Source organism: Adiantum capillus-veneris, chromosome 2 (genome assembly GCF_014529385.1).
Source record: "Adiantum capillus-veneris isolate H3 chromosome 2, ASM1452938v2, whole genome shotgun sequence".
Classification (NCBI taxonomy): Eukaryota; Viridiplantae; Streptophyta; class Polypodiopsida; order Polypodiales; family Pteridaceae; genus Adiantum; species Adiantum capillus-veneris.
Window position 1 is genome coordinate 169,767,434 of NC_140932.1, and position 17,191 is coordinate 169,784,624.

Genomic DNA, 17,191 nt, shown 5'->3' on the forward strand with positions numbered 1-17,191 from the left:
CTCACCTTAGCATCACAAGGAGCATAGATGTTGATAATGGTAAAAAATTGGTTTGCCCACTTAACCCTTATCCCAAGGACTCTCCCTGAGGCGTGGTTAAACACAACCTGAGGCTCCAACTCCCTATAAAAAATGGAGATCACCCCACTAAACCCTAGAGAGACATCACCATAGAACACGAACTTATTCCCTATTGCCTGCTTCTTGCAATTATAAGCGCCAAGATGGTGCTCCTGAACTAGGCAACAATTTGTAGCTGCTTTTGACCTCCTCCTAAAACAAAGTGCTTTATTTTTCAGACTCTATGCCCTTCACATTCTATGACTTAATATGTAGGTCGTCCATCATGGGAAGAGTGGGACAAAATCTTCCATGTCTGGAGTACTGTACATCACCGACTCTCTTTTGCTATCCTCCTCTGTCATAGTTAGCTGAGAAGCGGATAGCTCTGAGGTAAGAAATTCCTTCGGATTCTTGGCTTGAAGCACCTCAAAGACGTTATCCAGGTTAATGGGGAATTCTTGATTATTTGGAGGATTCTCCTTGAGGTGGAAGTTTCTCCACGCCAATGTTTTTTTTCGCTTGCACTTGATTACAGAGACTTACTGCCAGCCCTCATCCATCGACCTAGGGACCGGGGGCAAGGCAATTTTTTGGCGAGTCTTCATGGGAGGTTTGGTCATAGGGAATGCGACAAATTGTAACCTTGGTGTGGCTTGGCTGCTATTAACATTTGGGTTCGGCTCAACAACCAAATGTTCTTGGGGAGTGTCCTCCTGAGTGCCCATCTTGCCAGACATTGTTTCTCCCACCTTCTCCTTACTTTGCAACTCCACTTCCATGTTGGACACTGATGGTTCTTTGAGTGCTGTTGCTTTTGCCTGTTCTGTATTATCCTCTTTAGCTTCCCTAGTACCATTTAGATGGCACTCACTAGCAAAGTGGCCGAACCCATTGCACTTAAAACATGCTCCAAAGAACATACCAAATGTAAGAGGAATCACTTTCAGAGCTGCACCTACATTAATTACCATGCTCTTTGGAGGAGGTTTACAGACATCCCAGCAATGCACACTTTATTTGCCATGGTCCCCAACTTTCTCTGTGCTGGTATGAACAAAGGAATACCCAAGGTGCTTGCAGGGTCTCTGAGATGATCCCACAACCAAATTGGTAAGTTGAGGAAATTAACCCACACGGGGCACAAATCCTTGAAGGCCACTGGGGATTTGAAGGTTGGGTTCCATGGTAAGATGCAAACTAGGGAGCGGTTAAGGTACAACGAGCTTTTGGCTAGGATTCTTTCAGTTACAATGGGGTCGTTGAACTGAACAGTGTAGACTCCTTTGGTTAGATAATGGGCATAGTCAATTATTTTGCCATGGTTGAAGACCGTCGGGCTGGTGATGAGCTCTATCTGTGATGACACCCTACCTATAAAGCCAAACACCAAAGACGAACTGGCCGCTGCTGCAAGCTATTTTTTTACTAGCGCCGGTGGTACTTGTTGAAGATGATGAAACAGGAAACAGAAGGAAGACAGCAACTCAGAGTAGGAAGAAGATGGAGAAGGAGAAGACACAGAGCTTGTGTACGAGATCTCTGTAGTCTCTCTCTCTGTATTGGAATAATAATTGTGTGTACAAACTCAGAGCTACAAAGCTTATATGAAACCCTAAGAGATAAGGTGTCCTTTCACACCAGATGTCCAGGGGGAAAAACCCAGTGGGAGAAAAGTGCCCCTGGTGAAGCGCGTATACACACTAACACTACTACATGTCTACAAATCCCCCCTGTAGTGATAGTGTGAATCCGTACAAGGTAGCAGATCATCATGTGTATGAGAGTAAGCCCAAAGCTTTTCGGAAAGCTTCAAACTTTTCTCGTGATAACGCCTTCGTAAATAGATCTGCAATGTTATCCTGTGTAGGACAGTAAGTTAGTGTGATCTCCCCTGCATGTAGCCTTTCCCTGACATAGTGGTAGTGAACCTCTATGTGCTTTGTTCTTGCATGAAATACTGGATTCCTTGCAACTGCCATAGCACTCTGACTGTCAGTGAAAATGGTAGTGGGTGCCTGTTGACACTCACAAAGATCTGCCAATAACCTGCGTATCCATACACAATCAACTGTTGCCGTGAAAGCTGCCCTGTACTCAGCTTCACAAGTTGATGTAGCCACTGTGGGTTGCTTCTTGCTTAGCTAAGATATACATGCATTTCCCAAGAAAAAACAATTGCCACTTGTGGAATGTCGTGTGTCAAAATCACCAGCCCAATCTGAATCGCTGTAACCAAGAAGCTGCATAGAACTGTGCTTTCCATACATATCCCCCCTTGGAAAGAACATGGCAAGATTAGGGGTACCTGAAAGGTAACGAAGTATGCGCTTCACAGCCTGCCAATGATGCATACCTGGGCTGTGCATAAATCTGCTTGCTTGTGAAACCCCAAATTGAATGTCTGGACGAGTGCTGCCTGCCAAATATATCAAGCAACCAACCGCTGCTGCATAAGTATGTACATCAAAAGGTTCTCCAGCATCGTGCATGCTCAACTTTGATCCAGTTTCTACGGGTGTAGAGATTGGCTTACAATTTTGCATACCAAACTTGTCCAAAATTTTATGCAAATATTTTGCCTGCAACATGTATATGCCATCCTCTGATTGCACAAACTGAATACCCAAGTAATAATGTAGCAAACCAAGATCAGACATCTCAAAGGTTTTTCTCAAAGCATCTTTAAACGCTTCAATTTCATCTGCAGTATTGCCTGTAAGAAGCATATCATCCACATAAAGTGTTAGCATAATGAGAACTCCATCTCTCTTTTTAACATACAAAGTACTTTCTGCTGGACTATTTTGAAATCCCTGGCCAATCAAATAAGTATGTATCTTCTCATACCATGCTCTTGGAGCCTGTTTGAGACCATACAAAGCTTTACGCAATCTACATACCTTTTGCTCTTGACCTTTTACAACAAAACCACTTGGTTGACTTACATAAACTTCTTCCTGCAAATCACCATTCAAAAAAGCAGTTTTGATATCCAACTGATGCACTTTCCAACCATGATGAGCAGCAATTGCAACTAGTGATCTAACTGTGGACGCACGAGAAGTAGGAGCAAAGGTTTCATCATAATCTATGCCTTTCTGTTGCGCATAGCCTTTTGCCACAAGCCTTGCTTTGTACCTGTCAACAGTACCATCTTGTTTCCTTTTTACCTTAAAAACCCACTTTGTACCAATAGGCTTTTTACCTGTAGGCAAGTCCACTAGATCCCATGTATGATTCTTATGAATAGAATCAATTTCTTGCTGCATAGCATCTTTCCACTGAACACACTCTAAAGCTTGTTCAAATGAATCAGGCTCATCTGCATCACAAAGAGTGCTAAAGCAAACCAAATCTACTTGCTCTCTGCCAAAAGTAGTACCAGCACGTGTTTTCCGTGGCAACGGTGCATCCAACTTGCTATCCTGCAAAGTTTTCTGAACCCATTTAGGCAAGGTTCTTTCTTCCCTGAGAACTTCTTGCTCTTCACGCACAATTTCCTCTACATCATGAGGTGTCACATGCTGATCAAAAGATTGATCAAGATTATCAACCTGTTGTGATTCTTGATTCTCCACAAAAGAAGGAAGCAAACCTTCAAATACATCATGTGTCTGCATATGAGGTACATCAAAAGCAACCATAGGTTGAGCAGTAGTTTCTGCAAAAATTACATCACGACTTTCAAAAATCTTGTTTGTAGCAGGATTGTAAAGTCTATAACCTTTACTTCCACTACTGTACCCCACAAATATACATTTGATTGCCTTTTCATCAAGCTTCCCACGTAACTGCTGAGGGATGTGAGCATAAGCAAGACAACCAAAAACACGAAGATAACTGACTGAAGGTTTTTTGTCATACCAAGCTTCATATGCAGTAATGGTCTTCAAGGCACGAGTAGGACACCTGTTCAAAACATGTGCTGCACAAGCAACTGCCTCCATCCATAGCTTATGAGGCAAACTCTTAGCCTTGAGCATACATCTAGCTGTCTCCATTAAAGACCTGTTCTTCCTTTCTGCAACACCATTCTGTTGTGGTGTGTATGGCATAGTGCATTGGTGTTTAATGCCTTTCTTTCCCAAAAAATCCTTAAATGCACCTGACATGTATTCACCTCCTCGATCGGTACGAAGAGTCTGTACTTTGCAACCTGTTTCATTTTCAACCATGGCGACATAATGTTGAAAAACTGCAAACACGTCTGACTTTGCTTTGAGTGGATACACCCAACAAAACCTGGAAAAGTCATCAATGAAGGTCACAAAATAAAGGCTGTTTCCTATAGATGGCGTCCTCATAGGACCACATACATCACTGTGTACAAGCTGCAACTTTCGTGTCGCTCTAACTGAACCATCCTGCGAAAATGCAAATCTGTGCATCTTTCCAAGAACGCAACCTTCACATACATGTCTTGGTGGCATCTCCAATAAAGACAAATCATGCACCATATTATGACGTTGTAAAGTCATCAAACTGCCATAACCAACATGCCCAAATCTAGCATGCCACAACTCAGCATCCTGCATGGCCTGAGTCTTTGTTTCTGCAATACATACCTGAATCTGCTTTTCATAATGATCTAGCACAAATAGTCTATTTTCCAGCGTACCTGTAGTGATAAGAGAATAACCATTCTCTCGATCTCGTACAACACATCTGTCATCCTCAAAAATGACCCGAAGACCATTTTTTGCAAGAGAGGATACAGACAACAAATTCTTCTTGATCCCTGGAACATATAAGACATCTGGCAAGCATAAATCTGAACCATCTGAAATGGTAATCAAAATCTTACCAACACCTTTGATTGGATAAGAAGCATTATTTGCACATGTCACCTTCTTTCCTGCTGGAGCTGCATCCAATGAACAAAACAAATCCTTCCTTGAAGTAATATGCCTGGATGCACCACTATCAAAGTACCAAATCATTTGTGTCTTGTCAACACTGTAAGCAGAAAAATTTGAACATACTACAAAAGCATAAGAATCCTGCACAAAGTTTGCAGACTCTTCTTTAGCTGTAGAAGAATCACCAGAAGCTGAAACAACCAAACTTGACTCTTTCTTCTTTTCTTTAGCAATTCTCTTTTTACACTCACTAATGTAGTGACCAGGTTTCTTGCAGTAGTGACATTTACCTTTCTTCTTGGACTTGTCGGAATCACCTTTAGACTTCTCTGAAGATTGTCCTGCACTAGACTTGGAGTGATGAGCACTCTCTTTACCCCTGTTTTTGTTCTGTACAACAAGAGCATGATCCATACCATCCACCTGTAAAGACTTGTTCTTACGTGATTGATCCTCCTGCAATAGCAAAGCCACTAACTCTTCAAAATGAAGAGGGTCAGGATTAGCTCGCAAAGACAGAGTCAAAGAAGTCTGAAAAGTCAAATAAGATGGTGGTAGTGAATTGAGTGTTTTGGAAACCAAGTCCTTCTCTGGAATCACTTCATCAATGCTAAGCAATTGCTCTTTAAGATCCCTGATTTTTGTAAGATGCTCGACAATATCGTCACCTTCGTCCATCTGTATTTTGTCAAGTTGTTTCTTCAAAAACTCTATTCTGGCAGCGTTTCTTCCTCCAAACATAGCTTGCAGAGTGTTCCAAGCATCCTCAGAAGTTTTGCAAGATCTGATATGTGGTGTGATTGTCCTCTTTATGGTTAAGGCAATCACAGCCATAGCCTGTGCATCTTTAGTATCCCATCTCTTTTGCTCTGGAGTGACTTGTGAGGGTCCTGCACCAACAGCTGCACCACGACCAGGCGTGGCAGGTGCAATGCTACCTGGACGAACTTCATCTCCAGATACATAATCCCACAATCCTTTACCAACCAAAACATTTTTGGCCATAAAAGACCAAAGAGAATAGTTGGTACCATCCAATTTGTCTTCGGATGTAAACGCACCAAAAATCTCTTTCTCCGTAGATTGAGCCATACTGTAGATGCACACAAGAGAGCAAAAGAACCTCCAAGAGATTCACAAATCTCCTCTCCAATGCAAGCAAAACTCTACACAAAATCTCAGCACAAAGCTAAGACAAGCTGCTTCCCAAAAGAACTGTTTACCTGAAGAAAATCTGTCAAAAAGCACACCCTCTTGATCTAAACGCCTCCGAAAAGTAACTTCTGCTACGCTGCTCAGAACGAAATTCTGAGGGCTCGAACGGCTTCGAAAGGGGGGTAAAACCGCATGTCGCCTGCTCAGAATACTCCCGGAACGTCGAGGATGCTCCCACGAACAAATTTTCCGAAAACTGCCTGAAAACTGCGATTGCGCGCGCGGACGCAAAAACGCAAGTAGAGGCTCTGGAAATCACCTTGCTCTGATACCAATTGTTGAAGATGATGAAACAGGAAACAGAAGGAAGACAGCAACTCAGAGTAGGAAGAAGATGGAGAAGGAGAAGACACAGAGCTTGTGTACGAGATCTCTGTAGTCTCTCTCTCTGTATTGGAATAATAATTGTGTGTACAAACTCAGAGCTACAAAGCTTATATGAAACCCTAAGAGATAAGGTGTCCTTTCACACCAGATGTCCAGGGGGAAAAACCCAGTGGGAGAAAAGTGCCCCTGGTGAAGCGCGTATACACACTAACACTACTACATGTCTACAGTACTGATACCGTGCATACATTATGCACTTCAACCACTTGTGACATGATTTTCTTTAGAGCTTGAAAGGCTCTCTAATTGATGGGACAGAGTCTGACGCACCTCTCCTTGTCTCCTCAAAAGATGTGGTGGCTGTCCTGCTATGCCTTGCCGCCTTCTTGATCTCTTCCATTTGGAATGGATGGAAGGACCTCGAGTTACTGGCCCTTGGTCGACCCCTAACCCCCTGCCATTGCCTGCGTATTTTCCATAGTACATGTACTCCCCCGAATCTTTAACCCGGTGAGAACGCTTCCTAGAGCCCAAGGTATATTTTACTGAAGAAGCTTATATAAGCGCGATACTGAGTGTGGAGAGCGAACAAGTGATCAATCCCCTTACTTGCACTAGGGAGATAAAAAGGACAAAATCCTCTCCAAGGAGATAATAAGCGTCTACTACTCAACAAGGAGATGATAAGCACTTACGAACACTATGAGGATAATAAGCACTATTCAAAAAGCTAATAAGCGCGCTCGTAATAGGTGCCTCCCACCACTGACGTCGATTATCGAGGCCCACGCGCAAAGTCCACTAGCCCGGCAAGGAATGCACAAGCAAGACCTCACCTCTCCCACCCGTTGCACGCAGTGCCAACAAAATGAGATGAAGGGGTCCTATTGCATAATCTACTCTTTCCAAGGCAATTGCTCTACCATTTGGCATTGGTGTGCTCTTGTGATTTGATATAGAAAAGTCACACCGATAAATTGGATATTGTGGCCTCTTGCCAACAAACTTCAAAGACTATTCACATATGAACACATGGATCACAATGTCTATTGAGTCCACATTTAGTCCACACGGGCATCACATACACTCACAAAATCTTCAATGCACATGAACACTCAGTTCACCCTTGAAACACTTTTTATAACGTCTATTGAGTTCACATTCACTTGACATGCAACTCACAATAACCGCAACAATAGCCACAACGTTCACAAACTCAATTCCACCACACATAGCTTTAGCACAAGGTCCCTTCCGGCCTCTATTGGGCTAGCTATTGAGATGGTCGATTGTGGCTATTACAAGTCTTGAGCACTTGTGGGGCGACCGTGAGGATCAACAAAGAATAGGGAGACGCATGTAAAGTTCAAGGTGAAAGTTGTAGCTATGGAGGTCAAGCAATTCTTCTCAACCTCCGAATAACAAAAGAGCACATTCCACGTGGGCTCACGGCCCTTTCCTAAGCGGGCTGGCCGGTGTTGTGGCACCTGTGTGTTCATTACAAGAGAATCGAGATCTCAGATTACCCCTTTCAAGGGCCCTTTGTAAAGTAGGACCGTGTTATCTCCGCCCAGCTGTTGCCTACATGGACACGGGCCATGTGTGAGTGCCTAGGTTTGAAAACCGTTGCCGCCAATGGAACCCGCTTAAACTCTCGTCTCTGACAGTACAAGCTTGCGAGCTATGGTGTCTGTCGAAGCCCCTAAAGCCAAGAAGACCTCTGCTTATTTCTCTTTTTGCAAACAACACAGAGAGCTAACAAAAGCTCGCCTTAAAGATGCTGGGCAATCTGTCTCGGCCCCTGCACTCGCCAAAGCCCTCAGCGAGCTATGGCGATCTCTTTCTGACGAAGAGAAGCAGAGATATAAGGACCCCTCTCCTCCCTGCGTCTCATGCGTGGATCTCTCTCTATCTTCTGGCAGCGGCGGGCTTGAGGCTCAAGCTTCCAAAGCAGACCAAGCTCGTACGAAGAAATCCCGTGTCAGGGGAAGTTCCGATGGAAATGGAGACAAGGTGGGTGCAATACCAAGCTTCCCTTCGCAGGTGGAGGTGATCGAGCCTGCGAATGCTGAGGTTGAGGAACAATGCATGACAGATGCAGATGTTTGCACAGATGAAGCTGAAGATGCTCACGGTAATGAGAAAGGTGAAGGTAACGGATTGCCAGAGAGTGGGGGAATGGCCTTCCCTCTTGCCAGAGTGAAACGAATCATTAAGCTAGACAAGGAGATTCACGTGGTTGCAGCCGAAGCAAGCAGTCTGATTGCGCATGCTTCACAGCTATTCCTCGAGCATCTAGCGATGGCTGCCCATGCCTCTGCACTTAAGAAAAAGCACAAAACGATACGAATTGAGGATGTAAAGAATGCTGTCAAAAGCGAATCACGCATTGAGGAATTCCTTGCAGAGGCTCTCAATGATGTGCTACATCAGGGTAAGGAGGAGGACGACTCAGATAGCAGTGATGGTGCAGATGATGCCCCTGATGAGAATGTGAACGTGAAGGGCCACTCCAATAAGAAGTCCAAGACAGCAAAGAAGCCGTTGCTTGCTCCACCAGCCGGAACAAGAAAGATAGCAGAGTTCTTCTCGGCCTCAAACCAGAGCAAGGTTAGCAATTTAAATGCAGAATGAATTCCTCTTTGTATTGTATGTAGGGATAATTTCTATTAGTATCCTTATCTTGCCTGAAAACTTTTGGTTTATAAGGATGCAGTGGGTCACGTTGTTGTGCATACACATAATTGAGAGGCAGTTTCAAATGTTTTATACTCAATATACCTTTAAAAAGCAGTTTCATAACCGTTCCAGTGAAATGAGCAAGCCGTGTCTGTCTGTGATGGCCTTGCCGGTCTCGTTCTCGTTTCTTGTACTAGGTCACTATGGTTGATATTTCAAAGACATACTGGATGCATTTGTTCCGACTCTTTTCAATTATTACATAGTGATTGCATGTTGCTTTTCTGGAAGTTCTATGACAAATGTATTTATGTTGCTTTTTTGGAAGTTCTATGACAATGATGGAATTCTCAGTGAGGCTTGTCAAGGTTCAACACTTGCTTGGTGCTCTTTAGGTGTAATTACTTTGTGTGATCTATGCTCAAGATTTCTTGTAATCAAAATTCTTGGGTTGTAAAGCAGAGGTTTCTCTATTGGTATAGCAACCTCCAAGACAAACTTGACCTTTAAACACCTTTAAACTCGTGACAGTGGCCATGTGAAGGTCTTAAGGAGGCCATTGGGAGTACTAAGTAGGATATATGGGCACTTGGTTGTATCTATGACCATTTAATGTATGCGTGATGTAGAAAACGTCTTATATGTCTTGTGTGAGCTACCTACTGTATTGAATGTGTTTGGATAGAAATTAGCAACAAAAGTTGTTGCGCTTTATCATTCTACTCCAATTGCTTGTTTGTGGCAGTTTTGTTGCTTCCCATTTTTTTTGAATTTTGGGTAATGCAAGCCCTATAATTTTTGAACGTGTACAAAAGTTAACCTTCAAGAAATAATCCAAGATGATTGCATCAGATTGCTTTGAATGTTTTGTTCGTTTATGTATCTCCAAGTTTTGCAGATCTATGTCTTAGAGGTGGGCTAGAGATTGTTACATTGTATTCATTGTTTTGGACGTTGATGAACTAGAGAGAGAGAGAGAGAGAGAGAGAGAGAGAGAGAGAGAGAGAGAGAGAGATATTGTCTTGTAGATTGCCACCTTGTCACTATATTGCACAGGGCCCCCCACCAAGGGGGATCTAGGACCCAAATTTGCGAGTGCAGAGCAGCTTTGATCTTCGTCATCCGATTGAGGCCTTGCACTATCATTTTTTTGTCGCCTTTTGTAAAATGGTTAATGATTAAGCAAAGTTCTTCACTTGGCTTAGTCTTTTTTTCTATGATTCATTCCAATAAATGGCTAATGTGTTTTTTCAATAAGCTTTTGGGTATCTTGGGTTACTTATATTCAATCAGTTATATTGTAGACAGTTCTTTTCAAAGATTTTGAAGCATTTTTTTGACGTTCCCTAGATGGTTTCTCTTGATGGAATCTTTTCTTAAGTGGTTGCAATTGTGGACAACTCTTGAGTCCGTGACAATCAAATATAATACCTATCTAGAAACTTGTTTTTGAATATCATAATGCTTTGGTTGATAACTGGAAACCCTTAAACCAATTGAGTTAAGAGGTTCTTGCATGTTCTTGACCGAGTAATTTGGCCTCTTTAGATGTAAATATGTACTTGAGTTCATTTCCTTATTGAGATTTGGATCTAATGTCCATATTTTGCACTCATCATTATTGAGGTATTCACTTGTTTTTGATGCAGATTTGGGTTCTAGAACTCTTAATTGATCAAAATTGTTTGAAAGCTACTTCTCTTACTCTCAAAATAAAAAGAGATAGTGTTATTTGAACCTCGAGCTTTTCTTTTGAATTGTTTTGGTGATTTTGCTCATGGTTTCTTGTTTTAAAAAATAGAGAATGGCTTTGTTACATACCCTAGCTCTATTCTTATAGGTGTTCCTATACCTTGTACCGGATATTCTTTGGATAACTTCGGTTACTTAGAACTAGATGTTATTATTTTCAAAGCTAACGTAGTTTCCCGATCAATTAAAAGCTGATTACTAAAACTTTCAATTATCATACATAAATATAAATTATGTTTGAACCTTGCAATAGTTTTTGGTTCTTGCAATGCCTTAATGGCCTATTAAACTATTGCATATATGCTAGTTTGATCTCTGTAAATGGTTAAGGGAAATGATGAGTGTTTGGGCCATGGAAGGATTACATGGAAGGTGCTATGCATGATATTTAACATCTTCATTTTTGCATGGCTTTGAATTTTGACTATGCTACACTTAAGCATTTACTAAGGTAAATTTTTGACTTGCTTGATCTTTTTAAGAATGGTTTGACCTAGTAATCTTATTTAACATATTGATTATGATATTCTTTCAGTTCTTGTCTCTCTTTAGATTAGTATACTTGTAGGTTTAAGGATTGACTTACATATTAGCATACTCTTACCTTGAGAGTATCACCATATCTCTTGAAGTTTGGTTTGCTAACCTTCTCTTACTACAGTTTTGTTTTGGTTTATGTTTTGTTATTCCCTAAATGGATATATTTCTCTAGTATTTTACTTCCTTTGGCTCTGTTCCTTGATGGTTTAGATTGTTAAAGAAGCTTAGAGCTGTTTTTTATATTAATAAAGGTACTACTCTAAGAAGGTTGCATTTTCTTTGGCAAGCGATATACTTTTTTTTTCACCAATAGGTGATACCCTTCTCAAGGACTTTTTAAAAAGTCTTTAATAAGAATCCCCAAAACATTATTACCTTATTCTTTTAGCATAGTAGGACAGTAGCTTATCTAAATTTTTGAAAGTTTGATATGGATAACAACCTACTTTGTCTGATCCCATTTTTGAAATTTTTGAAAGTTTGATATGGAATTCCTATGTAGATCCCATTTTTCTACTATTCTAATGCATGATTGTGAGATATAATCACTACAATCCTTTATTGCAAAGAGCACTTAGGAAGTTTATGGAGCCATAATAAGATTAAAGATGAAGGTAAGCCTCATCAACTACTTAGGTCTAATAGGTGGTTATTCTTTTTTCAAATGTTTTTAATGAAAACCTATGGTTATGGACTTATTTTTGGTACATATTCCTAGGAAATGCATGAATTTTTGATGACGTGAGATACCATGAATAGTTTCCTAAACCATTCATCAATATATTGCTAACATATGTTTTGGATTGCTAATCAATGTACTTTTGTCACATTTTAGGAATTGTTCAATAATAAAAAATGGTGAACCAAATTTGTTAAAAAATGGAACAAGGTGCCTTTTGCTGTTGACACATAATGGAAAATTTTCTTTCTATTTGGAATACAATAAATATTGATCTTTGAAGCCAAAATCCTCTTGTGGTGGGTCTTTGAACAAATGGCACTGATGATCTTTTTTGAAAAATGGCTCCATGTATAGATGAGATGCTTCTTGATTTATGTCAGGATTTTTGTACAATGCTCTTTACTTCATCTATTATTAAATTTCAGATAAATAGCACCATCTTTCTTGGGAGGGAAGTATGGTCCACTTTGGGAAGTGCAAATTTCTTGATACTATCTAAGAATGCTGTTGCCTATTTGGCCCGTCTAGAATCTAAGTAGAAAACTTAGCATAAAATGGTTCACATTGAAGCAATGTTGGGTGGTTTGATTTATATTTTTGCCATTGATGATTGGGCATTAGTCAAGGTTTTCTATAAACCATTTGTAGGAGATCTATAAAAATATTGCTAAAATGATATTCATGAAAAATAAATTAAGCATTGGCTATCATTGGAGGCCCATGTCTCTTTTCTATGGGTAACTACTTGACCATCAAACCCACAATACTTCTTTACTTCAAGATAGTCCTTAAAATAGGCCAAGAAACTAAATCTTTAGGTGGGATATGGATAACAAATCTTTAGGTGGGATATGGATAATAGATGAAAAAGATGTCAAATAAGGTCTCGATAGAAAATTAGCATGGGCACTTAGTGACTCAATAACTAGGATCATTATTTAACATCTCATGGACAAGTATACATGATTCTTTAGATGGTACATGAATGTATATTACATTGACCCTTGCCAAAATTCTTTGTTGTGGACTGGAGCCCATCACCACTTAAAGAGCTACTTGTATGATGATTGAGCCTCAATCTTTCCACTAATCTAGAGAGACATCTCACTTCTTGTTGAGATTCTTTGTTGTGGAATGGAGCTAATCACCAATTAAGAACTACTTTTGTGATGATCCTTTTGTCTACTATGTAAGGGACCTAAGTAGGTTACTTACTTGTTCTTATCTCACACATGTTTTCTCTCCCTCCCCTCTCTCTCTCTCTCTCTCTCTCTCTCTCTCTCTCTCTCTCTCTCTCTCTCTCTCTCTCTCTCTATGTGATCTTCCACACCACAAGTCTTTGCCTTGTTATCCTCAAGAATTGTGCTTTTCTCTTTCATACATGATGTGCATACCAAAAACAATAATCTTTTCTCTCTTTCATTAGCTACTTTCACTTTGGCTATATACAAAGTTTTCATGTGGGTAAAACGGAAATCAATCTTTTTTAGAAATTTTTAAATTGGTTTCATCACAACACAATGTACACAATATCTTAGTATCATACAAAATCCATGTAGATAAAAGTTGAAGGCAGTATCATCTTACAAGTTTGATTTTGTGGTTTCATGCAGCAACTCTATGCTAGCATTGGATAGTAGAAATTGGTAATGTATAATGTATGACACTTTTATAATTTGTTGAATATTGTTTCACCATTGATATGGTGTTTTATGCATCTCATAGGTTTCTTAACATGGTTTGAGGTTGTTACATTTTCTAAGTTAGGCTATCTAGCCTTGGAAATCTCCTCTACTTCAACTCTTTGTAGTGGGAAATTGTTGCTTACAAGTTTGTTGCGTTAGGTAGAGAGGCTTTGGGATTTTGTATTTGACTTGCACGTCATAAATTGGGATTTATGACAAAATGTTTTCATATATTCAATTTTGTTACCTTTACAATGGATATTTGGTGGCCTTAATCCTCACACCTACATGCCTTAATCCTCTTGGGAGGATCCAAAATGAGATGGTAGGGAATTTTTTTTTGAAAATTTGATAACTTAATATACAAGGGCGCTAATGGAATTTTTTGACTGTAAGGTTTTCTTTTTAAACACCTTGGTCCAAGGGTGGAGTATTTTCTAGATTCTAAGATAGTGTGAAAGGGGTGACATCTAGAGTCTAAATATTCTAAGATAGTGTGATAGGGATCACACTATCTAACAACATGTGAGACGACGCCCTTTCAAGCAGGTATGACATTTCCTTTGGGAAAATTGGCAAGTTTCAAGGGCAGTTTAATGTGGTTAGAAATAAGCCACTTGGTGAAGAAAACTCCAAAGCCTAAGGCCGAAGAAAGTCTCACAGTACCTAGACCTCTTACCTAAGGTACTTGGTTGTTTTCACCCCCATAACTTCCAACGATGTGGGTCTCTCAAGGGCTTTGCTCTAAGAGAGTAGATAAGCTTGGCCCTTGGGGAGATGGGTCCTCACATAGTCTAGGGGAAACTAGAGGCAAAATACTCTGCCCTAGAAGTATGGGTGCAATTGAAGTCTTTGTCGTCTCTTTCCCTTTCGTTTTACTTTTGTATGTATATTTTTTTGATTTGTTTTGGGGAGACAACAAAGGGTACCCATCCCAGACTCCTAAAAGAAACAACAAACTATTTGAGATAGTGTGATAGGGATCACAACCAATGCTAGTGTCAACATCTACCTTCCCACCAAAACCCTCTACTTGATTCATGCTAGAGCTACAAGTATAAACACACTCACACTCACATCTGCTTTGATATAAACCCTCTTTTTATACACATCTTTGTCTTAGCAGTTGGTACCTTGAACCCTTAATAGATTTTCAGACTTGAAACAACTGCTATGTACAAACTCTCTAAATTGACCACTTGCAATTTTTTTTAAAAAAAGGGGATAAACCCCCCTGGGGTTGTGAGCATATTACTCACCAGTGTGGGACTCTCCACCCGATTACTACTCATAAACTACTCATCTCCTAAGCCCCTTGTGGGATGATACCCCATAATGGGTGCATGGTGTATAGCTCCCTCTGTCTCGATCACAATACATGGCATTTAAAAGGTTTATGACTTCCAAAGCATTACTCGTTCATACGAGGGCCATTCACACCCCGACGGCCTCCCCTGTTCTTCCCCCTTGCCGCATACTCCTCTTCTGTCGTCACACATGCAACCCTACTCTACCTTTTGAATTCCTACCCTATCCTTCTCTCTCTCTCTCTCTCTCTCTCTCTCTCTCTCTCTCTCTCTCTCTCAAACCTTAGCTTCTACAATATAACCATGGTGGCTGCATCAAATAATCATATGCTATGAAGCTGAGACCCACTGAGTGTATAGATTGTGTGAGGATTCACCACTGTGTGCAATACAAGATGTTGCAACTTGTATGGTTTTAATATAAAAAGAGGTGAGGGTTGCTTTGGCCCCTCACTTATCCTTAATTGCATAGTGTGTGTATGTGAAAGAGATGAGTGAGGGCATTGCCACTAACTCCATAACTCCACTTACTGTGGAGTGACTGAGCATGCATCTCAGGTCGTTGCAACTTACACCTTGGTTTTTTTTTGGCATATTACCGCACTCTGCACATGCTCTAAAGGTTTTTTTAATGCATCACATTGGCTATGCTGTCGGTTCTGTACCTAGCTGGGGATTTGTTACAACAAAATCATTGCTATACGTGAGTGATTCTTCTTTATGATTGTGTTTTTGGCATACTATCATAAAATACTATGCACACACTTTGAAGGTTTTTTTTACTAGCTAGGCAGTTGGTGTTGTTCATGGCTGAGTATTTTTTGTAAAATGGTACTTGGTGTGTTGGCTTACTAAATGAATGTGCCGCACATACTCTGGAAAGTTTCTCTTTTTAGAAAAACACACATAGATGGTGGTTGCTTCCTATTGTCTGGACTATCGTTGCATTCATTTAGGTGGCTGTATGATGTTGGTACCACTAAAGGATAGTCTACAGCTTAGTTTTTTTAAAGAAAAAGCAGGGGGCATCAGGTTCACTTGTATATTTTGGCTCAGCTATTTGGATAATGTTTGGTATACCTTGAGATTGATTGAGCAATATAAGGCTCCGTCTCTGGGCTTGGTTTTCTCTGATACAATTAAGTTTTGTACTAAATATCAATTAAATGTGGCAATTGCATGGCTAATATCTTCGATTGAAGAAAATGGTTTTTTTGGTATAAAAACTATTGATCTGGCATGGGAGAGTATAATGATCTCTCTTTTTTAGCTATCTAGGAAAGGCTATACCAAACTCAATTTTCTCATCTAAATTCAATTCGAAAATTTTAAAAGAGAAGCATGTATGCCATAAAATTTCTTTTTCTTGGAAGGATCACATGGGAGGATTCTATAAAACCATTATAATTTTATTGATGACTTTTTCAAACATAAAGACATTCAAGAATGCAATTTACCGAGTAGTGTGATTGACATATTTTATTAATGAAAAAACAAAGACCTTTGGGATAAATTTGGTTCTAAAACACTTGGATCAAAAGGGGTAGGAGCCTTTTGATCGAAATTTTAGCTATATAAATAAACTATTAAAGATCTTAAAAATTGGGGTAAATAATAACCTTATTTATAACCTACAAAAACTCAATTGAATCTTAAAAGAGTGATGACCTTTTTGATTACAAGTTAAAAATGAACCTGAAATGGAACAATAAAATGAAAACACACCTTATACTTGAAGTAAAAAAAAATAAAAATCAAAGCTACTTTAGACAATAGGATTAAAGTTAAATGAGGTTGTAAGATGGACATGGATAACAATTGATATGGTCCATTGACACCTGTAAAACGTATTCAAAGCTAACATATATGTTGTCTTGTTTGCATGGATGCAGATAAGGACTCTATCCTTTCTTGGATTTTTTTTTTTGCATCCAAGCTGCTTATACATCGAAGAATAAGGGAGGTAGCCACAGAAAGATGTTTGGAAGCTAACTCTAAACCTTGGGAGAGGGATATGGAATATAACAAACATTTGAAGAGATAGAAAGAGACTATTTTGGGTATGAGATTACAATACTTTTT

At 39.9% G+C, this 17,191-nt stretch overlaps 1 protein-coding gene across 2 annotated transcripts; it reads left to right on the forward strand.

Annotated features, from left to right (window-relative positions):
* Positions 1-8,007: 8,007 nt before the first annotated feature.
* LOC147464059 (uncharacterized) lies at positions 8,008-10,400 on the forward strand. 2 transcript variants are annotated; one of them, XM_086530146.1, is made up of 2 exons: positions 8,008-9,074; positions 10,172-10,400. In XM_086530146.1, exons 1-2 carry the CDS (start codon positions 8,148-8,150, stop codon positions 10,253-10,255), a joined length of 1,011 nt encoding a protein of 336 aa, XP_086386272.1. In that variant the 5' UTR covers positions 8,008-8,147; the 3' UTR covers positions 10,256-10,400. The 2 variants fall into 2 exon arrangements, with proteins under 2 accessions (XP_086386272.1, XP_086386281.1); XM_086530155.1 differs by having other exon boundaries at positions 8,009-9,074; positions 10,200-10,400.
* The last annotated feature ends 6,791 nt before the right edge of the window (positions 10,401-17,191 follow it).

What these genes read in the sequence shown, in the direction of transcription:
- LOC147464059 (XM_086530146.1), top strand. Translation starts at nt 8,148, where the DNA reads ATGGTGTCTGTCGAAGCCCCTAAAGCCAAGAAGACCTCTGCTTATTTC. An exon ending in CGGCCTCAAACCAGAGCAAG is followed by an intron (nt 9,075 to 10,171) that starts GTTAGCAATTTA and finishes ATTGTCTTGTAG; the next exon opens with ATTGCCACCTTGTCACTATA.